General features: G+C 47.1%; 1 protein-coding gene and 1 non-coding gene across 5 annotated transcripts in view; one reads left to right on the top strand and one right to left on the bottom strand.

Moving 5' to 3' along the window:
• Positions 1-40: 40 nt before the first annotated feature.
• The window catches only part of LOC135897081 (CCHC-type zinc finger nucleic acid binding protein-like), a 49,741-nt gene continuing 33,118 nt past the window's right edge, over positions 41-16,663 (top strand). Inside the window, exons 1-2 of one of the 4 annotated variants that reach the window (XM_065425663.2) lie at positions 41-325; positions 6,966-7,215. In XM_065425663.2, the coding sequence (XP_065281735.1) occupies positions 7,041-7,215 (175 nt within the window). In that variant the 5' untranslated portion in view covers positions 41-325; positions 6,966-7,040. Of the gene's footprint in view, positions 326-435; positions 455-477; positions 645-6,965; positions 7,216-16,663 lie in introns of those variants that run through there. The other 3 variants (XM_065425660.2, XM_065425662.1, XM_065425661.1) reach the window with 3 other exon arrangements.
• TRNAS-GGA (transfer RNA serine (anticodon GGA)) lies at positions 5,276-5,350 on the bottom strand. Its single transcript has one exon. It is a non-coding gene; the product is annotated as a tRNA-Ser (tRNA).

Genomic DNA, 16,663 nt, shown 5'->3' with positions numbered 1-16,663 from the left:
TGGTAAGTCGCGAGCGGTTTATTTGACGTCGCTTTACGCGCGATCTGGAGCCGCTTCGCCGACACGCATTTTGCACCACAATATGCACCGGGAAGCTTTCAAAAGCGGTACATTTCTCGTAGTTCCCCGAGCATTCGCCAGAGTCGCGGTGGCCGCTGCGCATCGGCTGTGCGCAAACGTGCTTGCGTACTCCGCCTCCACATTAAAGTGGCGGGCCGTGTGCAAATCCCACGTGTGACGCGCGGTTCCTTCCGTAGTTACATTTTATTCCATATTGTAAAACAAACACGGCGCTCAACTGACGAAGATCAGGCCGGCAAACCAGGTAAGCACCCGTGGGTAGACTTTTTCAAGCCCCGTACGACCTGTGCGCGCACCGCTCTCGGTGGCTAGGAGCCAGTTGAGCCTGGGCGATCAAGGGGCTGCGTTCACCCCGACGACTCCGTGGCGCGAGGTGAGGAAGGAAGAAGAGAGAGAGAAAAAAAGACCCTTTAAGCCTATCCGTCTAACTGGCGGCCAGGTCGAATCACAGCTGGTTTGAAGCGCTTACCGGAGGCTGCTCACCGATTCCCGCCGGGACGCTGCTTTCGTAATCGCTCCAACGCCGTGGCTGTCAGCCCTGCTAGGGGAGGAAACAAATAAAAGTAAGCCTAATGTTGTGTTTCGTTCCGAAGGTTAGCAGTAGCTGTCTTTCCGGGAGCGATAGGTGTTTCTCTTTCGAGCGAGCCCGTGGCGCTCTCAGCTGTTGCTCCGTTGTGTTTGTTTTTAGTGTATTATCTTTCCCCATCGATAAGCTGCTTCGGGTCGTGCGGTTGTGTAGAATCTCGCTTTTTAATCCGAAACGCTGGTCGCCGCGCTGTTCTCCGAGCGGGGAAATAACACTTCCCGGTCTTGCTCCACTCTCCGTCTTCGTATTAGTGGCTGCTCCCTCCTCACCTTTCTTTCGCCTTTTTTTTTTTTTGATCTTTCATTTCGCTTCTCTCTACGACGACGCGGAAGAGAGGAGAGTCGGTGCGAGAAAGCTTGAAGGCGCAGTATGTTCCTACAGCGAGTCGGAATTGTCGCTCTGGGGGTTTGGGTCATGCGTTCGTGTGCGTCCGCGGTTGCTTTGGTCGGGCTCCCAGGAAAGAGAGAGAGAGAGCTTCGGTGGTTCAGCTGATCGTGCGAAGGCGGGAGGACGCGGGAGAGCACCTCTTTCCCGCAGCAACGATGATGACCCAGTTCGAGGGGGCTGACCTTGAACTCCGTCGCCACCTCGCGCATTCCAAAACAACAAGATGGGACGGACCCCTTTATAAACGATTACGGTGGGGACCGCGTCACTTCAGCGCGTCGTAGGGGCGCGTTTGCCCGCACTCTCTTGCGGTGATTCGAAGGTCGCCTCCCCTCCCTTTCCGCCCTTCCCTTGCAAACGCGTGCACTACGATGCGTACAAACGCATCGCGAAAGCGCGGCGGGATTTCGTGGTCGAGGCAGCGACGAACCGGCGTGTAAATATCCGCGCAATGGCCGTCCTGGTGCGGCTCTCGAGCTCCTCCGCCGGCGTGTTTCGTTTGGGAAATCGGCACCAGAACGCGAGAAATAAAACGCATCGAGCGTCCCCCAGATCGGTCGAAGGCGGAAACGCGAGGGGCCGAAACAGCGGAGCGACGACTCGTGCGTTCCCGCGGTTTTGTGGAGCGTTTGTTTTGTGCCTAGCCAATCGTGCCGTTCGTCGGCAAGTAAGCTCTTGAAAGTGTTTCTTGCGGCGTCCCGACCTCGTTAAGCGGGGTAGCTCCATTGCGGCAACCGACGTGATCGTGTGGGCATCGATCCAGCTAACCAGAATCTCGTTTACATCGCAGTTTGCGCTGCGGCACTGTCTCGGTCGCCCACAGCTGGTTGTGGATTGCCTAATCGCCCTGGTTGTTGTGAAAACGGTGTCGGCGGCGGTCGTTGCAGCTGAGATTGCATAAGTGACTCGTTAAATACCTGGGCATTCAGGTTACACGGTACATTTCCATTATTATACTTGTTTTTCAGCATGTCTGCATCTTGTCATGTTCTCGCAACCAGTTTTGGCAGTCAGTTCATTCATATAACATCTCTGGGGTCGTGCGCCAAAGTGTTTAGTATTTTAATGTCAAGAGGGGAAAAAATGCAATTGTCACACAACTCGTTAAGGTGAGCTCTGTCACGAAGCACTGCAACAGTGGAATTGCTTTATCCACTTGGCATCTGGTTGCCTTCTTGTAGACCACAGGATTTTCCAGAAAGTGGCTGCAAAGCTAGTAACTATCGCATGTGTTTTCACTTTTCCACTGGGCAGGTTTAATGTAGTGATTCCTGTCACTCAGTTATGTTTCTTCTCTAGCACTCGCAACTTGAATATTCCAGTGATACTGCAAATGTAGCGCCACCCAGACCACTGGCAAAGCGTGGAATAGAAAAATAGGTGTAATAGAATTTTACAAAATAACGAAGATAGGTCCTCCTATCGAAACGTTGGCCAGCCTGTCTGAGGCACTTCATCCCTGTTTACAAACTTTATATCACAGTGTGCCATTCCATCTGTCAGCCCCTTTCTTGTTTTTGGAAGCCCTTATGTGACAATGTCCATATTTGAAAGAGGAGCAAAGAAAATGCTTTAAGCATGGGCTGGTATTTTGTAGCGATGCCTTTTCCGATTCTATGCTTTCTCGCGCTTGGCCAGTGGTCAGAGCGATGGTCTGGCCACATTATCAACGGGATCGGACGGCCGTGTGTGGTGGATGATAAGAATAGCATAGAATAAGGCGTAAGGCATCGCTACAACATAGCGGCCATGATGTGCATAACTTCTGGGGTGTCTCAATCATTTGCCTCTTTTGTCAGCACAAACCGCTTTTCAACCACATACAAACACTATAACCACACAAAGACAAATCAATCACGTGGGAGCCGTGCTGCGTATGGACTGCTGGACCAGCTGATAATTACGTGCAGTATACCACAGCGTGTGCATAAGATGTGGAAGAGGACATCATATTACTAACTATATTTATTGTGCATGCTTCAGAATATACCATTGCAAAAAAAAAGCACATATGCATAATTAAACATAATTAGCCTCCCATTAAAACTGTTGAAAGGACTGACAATCTCTGATCAGAAATTAATTTTAACAGGCGTAATCTAAATAATCTCAGTAATATTGCTGGTGCATCCAAATGTCCACAACACAAAAATATAAATGAAACATCCTTAAAGCCAAGCAGTAGGTGTAAACAGACATTGATTGGATTTGCATGATGCAAAACTTCGATTTATGTACTCATATTGGCTGATGTTACGCAGTTCTTGCAGAACTTTCACAGTGGTGGTGGTGCCTTTTCTGTTGACGTCAAAGATTTATTCTGTACCACACGCAGAGCTGTTTTTAATTGCAAGAACTTGCATTGAACAGAATGTGGTTCTCGCCTCTGAGAGGGCTGCAGGCATTTATCTTGATAACTTTGACCTTATTAAAATTTTATCCGTGCTCAATGTTTGTCTCTTACGATTATCACCTTTATATTCGGCAGAAAGGGATCTGCATTGGCTTGTGTTTTTAGCTGCCTTTGACAGAGAATGGGCTCAGGTACTTGACGATGCAAAAGTGAAGACCTTTAGGTATGTTGACTTTTCAATGATCTTAACAGCTAGTCCTTTTGTGGATAAAATTTTAGCACTATCTAGAAAACGTGCCAAAGGGCTTTCCTTTACGCATGAGCTTCCCACTAATGGCACGCTGCAGTTTTTAGACCCGAGCCTGACATTCTCGGAGCAGCACATATGTTGGGCTTATTGCCCACGCTGATGCAAGGAGCTTTTACCCTCCGCCGCGGCCCATTCCAAACTTGTTAAAAGGGCCATTGCTTCCATGTGACTGGAGGGGCACTGGTGAAATCGTGTCCTTGCAAGATGCAGGAAAGTTTCGATAATCAGGTCAAGTGGCTGCATTCAGCTGGCCATTCTAGCTCTGTCGTCATCGCAGTTTCTGAAACCCTCCTCCAAAAAGTGAACGAGGAAAAACAGGCAGTCGATAGACAAAAGGTCAATGGTTGTACCTTATGTTCATAAGGTTTCGCAGAACCTTGAGAGCGTGGCTATTTTCTTGGCCCCACTTAAGTTGACTAGCCTGTGCCCCCATGCATTTCCAGAGCACCAAGGCCCTCCCTCTGCGGGAAGAGGCACTCTAGGCCGCCCGCTTGGTTGGCATGGTGTATTAAATCCTGCTTAGCGGCAGTAGGGTTTACATAGACCAAACAGGCTGGTGCCTAAATGACAGAGCTAGAGAACACAAACTTTCAGTAAAAAACAAGCTTTCAGCACATTTGCTTGTCCATTGTGATTTGTGCATGTGTGAGCCGAGGTTTTCTGGTACTTGCATTCTCGTTGAGAGTACAGATACCCTGGCATGTGAGATGATGAAAGCATACTACATTAAAAGGAAGATCTGTGTCAGTGTCTGGTTCTGTCTGGGGGTGAATACAAATCTTTTCATTCTTCATTAGATTAGAAAGTTTCTGGGAATTCCCTTATCTGGTGTAATTTGATGGAACGTTTGAAGTGATGTGGTTTGCGCATGTTTGGAATGGCTATATATTAAGCTGCTTTTCTGTGAAAGATTAGTTGCAAGTGACGCCCTTTTCTTTCTCCTCATCCCTCTGTGGTCGTGACACGCCTTATTTCATACCAGTTATCACATACCAACTAGCCCAACAGCAAGTTTTACTAACCAGATTTTGTTTCTTCTTGTAATTTTGCTGATCAATTGAAGCAACCTACTTTGTGTGGAAAGACAGTCGTGACCAGATATTTTGAAGCTTTGTGCAAGTGTACAAAAAGTTATGAGAAGCAAGCTCTTGTTGGCAGGCTGGAGGAATGAAATTTTAAGCAGTGCAAAGGCAGCAAACCTTGTTGCCCAAGGCCTGAAACTGCCTCACAGCTGTTGCTGTCGTGCCCCGCAAGCTCAGGGTGATTGATGCACCTGTAAAGGGCAAGGTGCTGTCCAGCAAGACACAATAGCCGGTCGCACGATGATCTTTCTTAGAAATCCGGTGGGCATCCACGTAAGCTAGGTTTTTCTCTTGCGCTCGGAGGTGGCCAGTGGAGTTCAGAAATTTGTCTGACGTAGTAGTTCTGCAGAAACCCGCAAGGCGGAGAGAAGTAATGAATAAAGGGAAAGTCAGACATCCACCCGTTCGTAGCAATTGCTACAAAGGAGACCCATACGGGTTCCTCGAATGAAAAGCCTCATAGTTGAAGAAAAATTCGTCCTGGTCCGGGACTCGAACCCGGGACCACCGCCTTTCCGGGGCAGCCGCTCTACCATCTGAGCTAACCAGGCGGCTAGCAGACGGCAGGGCGAAGTCGAATTTGTCGACAACATGAAGCAAAGGCAAGAGTTTGACATAGTAGTTCTGCGGAAACCCACAAGGCGGAGAGAAGTAATGATTAAAGGGAAAATCAGAAAATCTCTCTGCCTTGAGGGTTTCCGCAGAACTACTGCGTCAAACTCTTGCCTTTGCTTCATGTTGTCGACAAATTCGACTTCGCCCATCCATCTGCTAGCCGCCTGGTTAGCTCAGATGGTAGAGCGGCTACCCCGGAAAGGCGGTGGTCCTGGGTTCGAGTCCCGGACCAGGACGAATTTTTCTTCAACTATGAGGCTTTTCATTCGAGGAACCCGTATGGGTTTCCTTTGTAGCAATTGCTACGAACGGGTGGATGTCTGATTTTCCCTTTATTCAGAAATTTGTTTGGTTAGAAAACATAAATGACTCGGATGTGGGAGTATTGTAACAGTAACATGTTCAGTGCTGAGTGAACTTTGGGCAATGTTACATCGTATGTTCGTTCAAATTTTGTGACCATGGCAACAGGATATGCAAACAGTGATGACTGAGTATTCATAGAAAGTGAAAACAAAAACAAAAACAAAAAAACAAATAGGAGGGACTTAAGTTTCAACTACGTGGAACGAATTTTCAGCATAGCATCACTGGAAATCACTTCATCCATTTTATTCTGGGCAGTGACCAACAGTGTGTGTACCATTTAGTTACTGGCTAAATAGGAAAACTTATAAGATAACCTTTTCACACATTGTTAGCTAAGTACATGCCACAAATGCCTGTTGTTGCTCTTTCGTGCTGTTGAGTGAACAGCCCAGAGCACTGGTAGCTATGTGAATTCAATGAATCAAAATTAAATTTTTCTTGAGCAAAAAGGGGTAGTGAGAAAAAGCTGCAGTACTGCCGCTTAACTAAGCCTGGCCTCCTATTCATGCTTGTTTTCCTTGCCTTTTTTTTTTTCTTGAGCCAAACATTGCACGTTTGTTATCTTATTCTCCAACGGTTGGCAGTCGGCAAAATTGTCTTAGTTGAGATTACGGCAAATATGAACGTGTACAATAGCTGTAATGAATTGCTGACGTGTGATTAAGAGTTGAAACATGCAAGGGAAGCACAGTGGAAGTCTAGTATTGTGAAAGATTTGTTTTAAAGGCATATTTTTTTAACATTTATTTTTCTTTTAGCCCCTGTTATGCTGTTAGTGTGTCGGTCTTGGACATGTTCGACCACACATGATTCCTATTGTGGTAGAATGATTGGAGCACTGCTAGATTTCTCTCCACTGATATCAGTACGAAACTCGCCTGCTGCAGAGGTTCATTGGCCATGATGTTCTGCTTGCGAGCATGCAAGAGCTTGTGGGTTTGATACCTGGCTGCAGCAGCCATATTCCAATGGAGGTAAAATGCAAGAAAGCTGGTGTACCTAGATTTAGGTTCACATTACAGAACTCCAGGCAGTCAAGGTTATTCCGGATCCATCCACTTCTGTGTCTCATAAAGCCAGTATTGCTTTGGGATGTTACTACTCGTGAATCAGTAAATCAATATGAGACCCTCTGGCTGATCTTTATCAGTAATCGGCATGCTGTTTTCTCTCTCAATGCAGGAGGAGCCGCAGCAGGTGGGCGCCGAGGGGCGGGTGGAGTGAGTCGAGAGCCGAGGGTGAGGAGGCCAGGGAAGTATGAGTGCCACCACGGAGTGCTACAAGTGCCACAAGCTGGGACACTTTGCTCGCGAGTGCTTCCAGGATGGTGGCAGTGGGGGAGGGGGACGAGGTGGCATGGGCGGAGGGGGACCACGGGGCGGGGGCCGCGGCGCCTCCCGAGGCCGCATGGACTACAAGCCTCCGATTAGAGGTGAGCCTGTCAGCTGTTTACTTCGCTTGTACTGAACGCTGTTCATTTTGCCGAGCACGACAGGATGTGCCTCTCTTGGTTTGCACTTTAAGTGGTGACAGTCTAGGTGAGGGTGAGACAGCTGGAGGGCTTTACCTGCTGTGGTAAAACTGTAGTGTCACATTGAGTCCTGCTTTTTCTTCTCCAAGTTAGTGTGCTGCCCACCCAGAAAAGTTGTCTGTTAAGGATCTACTAATTAAGTTCAATGTCTCCTGGTGTGCATTGGATTGCTTAAGACTCAAGGTGGTACCCACCTGAATTTTCACGAAGTTTTAATGTTCAAAGGCTGCTGCTAAAGTGAAGGTTGGGCGTGTCAGCTCCCTGAAAACTGTCAGTGTTTTTGTAGCCTAAGCATATATAGTCTTGCTACCACTCTTCAGCATTAAAGCTACTCTTTGCATCGTAACTTGAGCAGATACTTTTAACTGGAGCATGTGCTGTCATTAGGTCACCCGTGGGCATACTTTTATCGTTTCACAATATGAGGTCCATGATTGAAGGCCTTGCTGGATCAAGGCTGATCTTGTCAATGCAGTTGAAAGCTATGTGACTCAAAAATAATGCTCATTGGAGCTGTGCCATCTTTCTAGTCACACCCGCCTTCTGTTGGCTTAATCGCCAGTCAGTGTACACTGAAAGTGACATCCCCGAAAGTGATTCATTGGCATTATGGCCCCAGTTCCCCACATCTCCAGAACTATAATGTTATTTGCAGCACTTTGTGGAGCATTGAATAAGTGACCATGCACGTCATAAGTTTGTAAAGCTTGATTAAGTGTGTGCATAATCCTTGATTTATCGAGCTCATTTTCGTGCCAGTGAAGTTATGCTATCAGCAGAAGTGCTGAAATATATGTGCTCAATAGCGCAATAGCTAAATGTATGTCCCCAATGTGGCAGTTATTGCCTCACAAGGTAATCAAAACACAGGAAAGATGCGAGACAAATTTGCTTACCATCAACTATGAATCAGTGTTTGAAAAATAAAGGCTTTAGATATATGTTGAGATAATGACTACGTTATTGCCTACAACGAAACAAAATCAGAAAAGGCAGTATAAATGAAATCCTATGTTCTTCAGTACATGCAGTGCTGTTTGCATGTCCGATCAACTGAGCAGCTGAATGATAAAAAGAGCTACAGCTCACCTTCAGTTTCTGGTCAGCTGAAAAAGTGCTCTTCAAGCAGCCAGGCTGCCAAGGTTCGATAATTCGGGAAGTAGCTTGCTTTAAAAATTTCGTTGTATGGTTTCATTCAACATGCTTGAAGGCACTTTGGAAATCAGTTGATCTTACGAGAAGGTCAGTTTAACAGGACTGCAGTAAAACCTTTAATGTAACTGAAAAGGGCTTTTGCTCCTAGCATATTAATAAGTTTATCACTTTGTGTTAAGGAAGCTTCAGTGTCTGGCAAGACATGTATCTGTTGCTGCGTGTGCCGAGGTATGCGTGGCCGGCAGGAGGTCTTGACCCCACTTTATGCAGAGTCGGAGACAAGGAGAGCTCTCTTGGCGAAGAATTCTTTACACAGTGTTTACAAGTTGGCGTGGTTATCAGGAGAGACCAACAGAGCAGCTGCAAGCTGCTTAAATAACACCCCTCAGTCCCCAGATTCCCCAGACAGTCCCTAAGGACGAACAAGGTCGAGAGAAAGAGGGTCTGGGCAGCCTCCGTGGTCCCAACGCCGCTTTCAGGGCCTGGTGCCTCCGGGCACCGCGCTGCGTTATCAGGCCGATCTGGCGGTCGGTCGGAATGGTGCGCTGGGCAAGTTTTATGGCTCGGCATAGGACAAAGGGAACTAACTGCAAGGCACGGGGTCGAAACATAGCCCTCCTTGGGTGGTTGGTCAAAGGGGTGCTCTGGGCGCCGCCGCACAAAGGTGGCTGCAATGCTGCTGGCACGGGGAGGGTCCGAATAGCAGTCCGTGAGCCGGTGGCCACTTCCGTCGTAGACACCGTGCAGCCGTGAGGAAACCCTAGCCGTGCACGTAGTCGTGTGCCCAAAGCGGGCACCATGCAGGGATGAATGCTGCCTCCACAGTCGACCCACCACAGCACTGGCCTCCCGTCAGGCAAATCCCAGGGCACAAACATAATACTGTATTGCCGATACACGAAAGTGTATACAGTGAAAGCTCGTTAATTCGAACTTCAATAATTCGAATTTATGGATAATTCGAACTGTACGATTTGGTCCGGCCAAGCTCCACAGAAATCTATGTATAAAAAAGTCCGTTAATTCGAACGCGAGAAGGTTCCCTCACGGATAATTCGAACTACGCTCGCCTGGCATACGGCCAGAGAAACGCGCCTACTGCCTACACACAAGGCTGTATTGCCTCCTAAACGGAGAGAACGGCGAGAGAAGGCAAAATCGGAAAAAAATCTAACCGACGCGGGGTCAGCCAGAGGGCAGTGGCGGCTGCCGCCTCTCCGTTCTACGTAACCTCCGAGACTTCTTGCCCGTTGCGAATCTCGGAGGCTTTGCAAATCTTGTACAGCTGCTAATGTTGTGCGGAGATGGCACGGCAAGCGCCAAAACACAGCGAATCAAGTACGTCGCAGCTGCACTTGCAATTAAGAACCAACGAATCAGGGCCTTCGCCACCTTCACATGTTCGGCGTCTTTGTCTCGGCAGTCTTCATCGGTTGTGCACCTCTGTTTTCAGCTTAGGAGGTATCGGCCGTCGCGATTCATTGTGATGGTGTTAAGCATCGGCTAACATTCGTTTCGGTGGACATCGGTGGTGTGGCACAGCCGGACCCAGAGCTTCGACTTGAAGATGGCGTGTGCCCGCGGCACACGCCATCACTTTCTGACACGCCAAATTTCTGACATTCCCTACTGCTTCCAAATCGCAGTGTACTGTTGCTCTCCTTCACTTTCGTTAGTTCGAACTTTCGTTAATTCGAACTGAAGCGGCTTCCCCTTGCGGTTCGAATTAACGAGCTTTTACTGTATAGTGTATCTGAATATACAAGGTACTACTATTGCAACATCACCATGCGAAACTATGTTTGCTAAACTTCCCTTCTCAAGATTATACTGCTACAACTGAGCCACTTGATTAAAACTAAAAGCAGTGGCATTCTTTTTATCTTTACTCCAGATCCCTCCAGTGAGGTCGGGTAATGAGGTCTGTGCGTCTATTTGTGTCACATGGTCACGTGGTGGTGCTTGCGCCGTCTCGACAAAACAAGCACTCAACCGTCTGCACACAACCAACCATTTGCTTCCCTGATTTTTTTGTTTTTAGTTGCATTGCTGTCATGATGATTGTAGCCACTGTACTGTGATGCGTGCGGCGTCTCTCGCACAAATCCTGATGCCGCTATAGTGTTGCTATCGAAGTTTCTCTTGTGTGGTGCTTTGTTACGCAGTCTGAAGAATGCAAAATTGGGTTGCCTTGTGTATACAGGGTGTCTACAAATTGGGAAAACTCGGAATTCTCAGGGATTTTGAATAGTATGAAAGAACTCAGGGAAAACTCAGGGAATTTGTGCCTCTATCAGGGAAAATTAGCTGCAATTTTATTGAAAGGCTCGAAAGGCACGGTAATGCTGGCCGGAGTAACACACAGGAATCTTAACAAATCGTCTTTGACGCCCTGTCCTCGGCTGGAGGAGTTGCCAGTGTACAGTCAACGACTTACTTTTCGGACTCCCGATAATTTGGACGGCTTCGCGGCACTGCCACGTACCCCATAGAGTCTGAAATTTCGGATGCAAGCACTCTTCGCCGTCCAATTTGCCGGACGTTTTGCCATGACCGCAGGTCCGAAACGGCAATAACCAAAGCCACCACCGCTGCCATTTTGATTACCTCGCCGCCTCGAACTGGCGCTCTCGCGCACAGATCTGCTGGCAGTCATAGCCATCACTGCAGCTACACTAGGCCTAGCTGCTTTGACGTTCGCTATTAAGCTTCTTACCGTTCGATTCTGTGTTTCTTCATTTCTCCGCTATCGGCAAATAATTTTGGCTTCGAAGCTCGGAAAGCACGGCACATTGCATAATGCTTGTTCCTGAAAGTTAGTTTTACCTCAATACAGTGTGATGCGGTGAAGCATTAGCAAAGTATTGCGGTGAAGCTTAATTAGCGTAGGAAGGGGCGGGACACAGTATGTATTCCTCAATTTTACACGCCTGCACCCGCCCTCTCCTGTCACAGTAGGAGCACCGATATGCCTAATATGTATACTGGCAGGCATTCAGATCTTCAGACATGCCCTTGTCGATTTGAGCCCTTAAGGGCAGTAAAAGACATGTATTTATTTTTTTGGGCTGCCTGATTTTTTGCAAGTTTTCGTGGCCCCAAAGGGGTCCAAAAATTGGACGTTGACTGTAAACTGACCAAGAGTATGCTTCAAATGGTCCGCGCGGCGAAAGGAGGACGAGAACAGAAAGGACCGGTGCATTGAGGAATGAACAGGGAATGAAGTATGCGACGATTTCTTTGAAGGAGCCAGAGCTCAAAAAACAAGGTGTTGGCTGATGCCGAGATGCAGGTGTCCCTCACCGAAACCAAAGTAAACTGTACAAAGCAGTGAAACAACGCTGAGGCGTCGTGTGCAGGCTGAGAGTATGTCAGGACAGTTGAGCTTGACTTACGAGCTGTTGAGAGAGAATCTCAATTGTGAAAAAGTTCGGGTTTGGTGCCACTGAGCTTGCTATCAGTTGATAGAAATAGCTTGTATTCAAAAATATTTGCTTCTGTATGCATATTTCTACTTGAGAATGTCTGACTCGATTTGCAATTTTTTTCGAAGACATTTTAGTTGCTGTGCATTTTACTAACCCCTCCCTGCTACTTTCTTTCTTCAATAGCATAAACCTTTGTAATCAAATTGGATTAAGTCGTTTTTTTTTAAATTTTTTTCATATGTTTACTAGAGTGACGCGTCGGGCGATATGGTTTCAGCCCGTCTTGACATATAACACAGTTCTGCATCACTCAGGGAATTTTGCGAAGGCACTCTGGGAAAACCTGGAAAACTCGGGGAATTTGGAAATGTCAGCTTGGTAGACACCCTCGTACACATAGTGAATTTCACACATAGCAATTTGAAGAATCTCATGAATGCAACTTTGACTGTTGTGAACCAGAGCATGGCTGGTGCTGCCTCAAGGAGACTTGTGTACAAGGCGGCCATTTTGTGTATGTTATTGTTGCAAGCACCAAAAGCAATTTTTTGGGGCTACATTACATGCCAAAACAGTAATACGTTTACGGACGAGATAAAGCTCCACAGTGGTATTTGCGCCATCGTCCAGAGGCTTCTTAGTTACTTGAAAAATTTTAAAAATTATTAACTCCAACCAATAATTTATTTGAAACACAACATTTCGGGACCAGCTTGGTCCCTTCTTAAGGGGTGACTAAAACGTGGGCCAGCAGCAGCACGGGCCGGACTACGGTCTCCCTTTGTTATCACGTGGTGCAGTACACTAACGTGCGCGGAGGGGAGCGTTTCCGGCGACCTATACATTCTTGTATATAGATGGCGACCCACTAGCTGGTCGGCAAGCATAGCAGCAACTCCCAACAGTTACAAAATCAACAAGCAAAAACCACTGACAGCGCAGCATATAAAGAGCTTTCATGTTAAGCCACTAAAGCAACCCCAATAAATTCTTTTGGGATGGAAGTATTCTACTTTGAGCAAGAAAGGCAAAAATTTTCAGATACAGTGAAACATTGGTAAATCCTGGTTGGCCAGAGCCCGGAAAAAGTATGTACTAAACGGTAGTACTGCTTAACTGAAATAGCATAAGATCGCCAACTTACCTGTCGAAAATGGAACTCGGAGAGAGTACGATGAAAGGGCAAAAATATGCAGTATTTGTTCACTTGTGCGACAAAAGCGTTAAGTGAAACCTCGTTAAACCGTAGTCGGCCAGAGCTCGGAAAAAGTACGTACTAAACGGTAGTACTGTTTAAGCGAAATAGCATGAGATCGCCCACTTACCTGTCGAAAACGGAACTCTGAGAGAGTGCGATGAAAGGGGAAAAAACATGCAGTATTTATTCACTTCGCGGGACGTAAGTGTTATTTTCATTTGATGTCGCGATGGCCTAGCACGACGACAGCGGCCTCAAGCTTACTGAAGCTGCGTGCCAGCTTCTCAGCCAGCCCCCCTTCTCTCGGCAAACACTCGCACGGCAGATTCCTCGTTGGCGTTATGTATTCTCCGTGCACGCGCGCAGTAGTGCTGCATAATTCCCGGGGCGCCTTTTTCATTGCCGGGTGCCGGAGTTCGAAAAACTTTTTGTTTGGAATAGTTACGTTATCGCGCCCCTGTTCTCCTTGCGACGATCGCATTCATGAGGCTGACGTAACGCGCAGCTTCTGCCACTGTCGGGCCTGAATAGCCCGTGCTGTCGCTTTCCGTGTCGTCCTCATCACTGTCGCTAGTTGACACTTCGGCAACAACAGCGGCAATGATGGTGAAAAGTCGATCCTCGTAACCGACATATCTCTTCGCGGTCGCAGCAGCGCTGCCGAGCAACTTCGCATTCCAAATGCCACACACTGTAGTCAACAGCAGATCCATGTTGCGGGCCAGCGCCGACTTCGTGTCACGTTCGGTAACACGGACGATGTCTAATTTTTCTTCTATGCTGAGCACCCGGCGTCTTTTTTTATCCTAGCTTCGGCATGACGCGAGTCCTCGCTTGCACGACGCCACAACCACAGCCACAACGCTCTCTGGCACGGCGTCCATGCGGCGTCGAAATGATGTTGATGTTGATGCGGCTTCACGTGCAATCGCACAGGGCGCTTGGAGGCCGTTGTACCGATCTCTGAGGCTTGTTCTGCCGGGCCGCCCGATGGAGACGACGCACCGCCGTGTTTGTGCGACGAAAAGTGGAAACACTACGTTTTAACCGATGCGTACGCAATAAGCTGGTACGGTTTATGCGGATACAAAATACATTATGTTCAATGGCCGCTGAGTCGGGGAATTGACTTTACTACTTTTAAACCGAAACTACTGTTTAAGCGGGTACGGCTTAACGAGGTTTTACTGTATTTTTGTTTGATGCCGCGGCGGCCTAGCAGCGACGACAGCAGCCTCAAGCTTACTGAAGGTGCGAGCCAGCTTTTCAGCCAGACCCTACTTCTTGGCAAACACTTGCATGGCAGATTCCTCATTGGTGTTGCATATTATCCGTGCACAAGCACTGTAGCGCCACAGAAGTCACGAGGTGCTGTTCTTGTCGCAACGATTGCATTCACGAGGCTGACTTAATGCGCAGCTTCTGCCACTGTTAGCGTGAATTGCCCATGCTGTCACTTTCCGTGTTGTCCTCACCACTGTAATGAGGTGACACTTCGGCAGCAACAGAGGAAACGATGGCGAACACTCGAACCTCGTAGCAGACATCTTTTCGTGGTAACAGCAGCGGTAACGCTGAGCTTAATGTCACGTCATGTGCCAGCGCCGACTTCTTCGTGCCACGTTCGATAGTACGAATGATGTCAATTTTTCTTCTATGCTCAGCACCCAGTGCTTTTTGCTTCGGCATGACGTGGGTCGTAGCTTGCACAATGCCACAACACTCTCTGGCGTGGCCCCAGAATGATGTTGATGCGGCTTCACGCGCAAACACATGTACGGGGCACATAGAGAACAGGGCGCTTGGAGGCCGTTGTGATCTCTGAGGCTTGTTGTTCTGCTGGGCCGCCCGATGGGGACGACGCATAGTCAGTGTAGTAACTCTGACACGATGCACCGCTGTGATTGCGCGACGAAAAGTGTAAACACTACGTGTTAACCGATGCGTACGCAATAAGCTGGTATGGTTTATACTGATACAGAACGCATTATGATCAATGGCCTCTTAGTCGGGCATTTGACTTTACTACTTTTAAAACAAAACTACTGTTTAAGTGGATACAGTTTAACGAGGTTTTACTGTACTAACATACATCTTATTCAAATGAAACAAGGTTGGTCAGAGTTGAGAAATTTCCAAGCAATCATTTTTGTGCATACACACGTTTGCTGCTACATTGTATAGATCTATAATAAGAAATCTGTGAATGTATCGAAGTATCTTAAAGTACAGATGGAAAGTATCGTATCAGATACAATAATTGTGGTTGTATCTTGTATCTGTATCTCAAATACTTGTTGCCCCAAGTAGGTTGTATCATATCATCACAATTGCAAAGTATCTTTGCCCAGCCCTGGGGATGTGCAAATATTCAAAACTTTCGAATCAAATTGAATGTTGCCCTATTCAATATTCTGGCCCTATTGTTAAACATGAATATGTTCCAATAGTTTTCCTAATATTTCAAATCACAAACTGTGGGTGATTAAGTATAAAATTGGAGATAAAGTGGGATAAAGTTCGCCCTAGCACTCAGTGCGCACATACACTAAACATAAGTTATGTAGTGGCCACTATATGTTGCTCAGGGAGCCAAACATTTCTGGCTAAACCGCTTTTATTTGCACTCACCAGGGAGTCCCAAGTGTGCAAAAAGAGTGCTTATTTGCTCCTAATGCTCCATTTGTGCCTTTAGCAAACAACACTTTATAATGTGCAATGTAATGATAAACTCCAATCCAATCCATAAGGCAGTTGTAGGATAGTTAGTTCAAATTAAGGACGCCCAAGTTGCAACATTGTTTCTATCATGAAGACTAGGCAAGTAATGATCCCAGAAAAAGAAGAGAACACTATGGATTTGGTAATTTCTTTCCAGTCAGGTTGCCGCTACTGCTTTGTTCATGCCGTTAGGAATGAGTGATCCCAGATGATGCTTTTGTTACCTGCTCTGATGAGATGTTAAAGTTTGTGATGAAGGCCGTGGTTATATTGAAGGATACATAGGTATTGCTGTTTTAGTGTGTCTCACTGTTTCCGACTAGGTGGCAGTTATTGTCTGCAGCGCTATATTGGATGTGAGGAGTGCGTGGAATTGCTCGTAATTGTTTTGCTCATGAGCACAACCCTGTAAAAAAGACTGCAGTAGGTTTCCGCTAATTCGATCCCAGCTGAAGGTCCTGGCCAGTGCCAATGCATTTCTATGGGCCCATACTTCTGTTATCCTAATCCTAAAATTTGCTTTTGCTGGATAATTCAAACGTGAACTGTCATCATGCACATGCCTGATGCCTATGGTGACCCCAATAACGACCCTTTTAGTGGCAGCATCCATCTCAGCAGAGCTCAGGGAGACGGTGAATGCGTTGAACACGCATCATCTCCCATCGAAAATGGCTATTTTTGGCCTCCCTTACGAACATATTCAGTCAATAAGCATAGCTCACAATGTCTCATTAAAAGGTATTTACCCAATTATAATATGCATCTTCCTTTAAAGCAAAGCTTTCTTTGCAAACCCCTTGTGCCTGGCTTGCTGACCATGACTGCTGCATGTTGCTTCCGTCTC

This window comes from Dermacentor albipictus, chromosome 5 (assembly GCF_038994185.2).
Source record: "Dermacentor albipictus isolate Rhodes 1998 colony chromosome 5, USDA_Dalb.pri_finalv2, whole genome shotgun sequence".
Classification (NCBI taxonomy): Eukaryota; Metazoa; Arthropoda; class Arachnida; order Ixodida; family Ixodidae; genus Dermacentor; species Dermacentor albipictus.
Note: the sequence above shows the minus strand (reverse complement) of the source record. Positions and strands in the feature narration are given on the sequence as shown.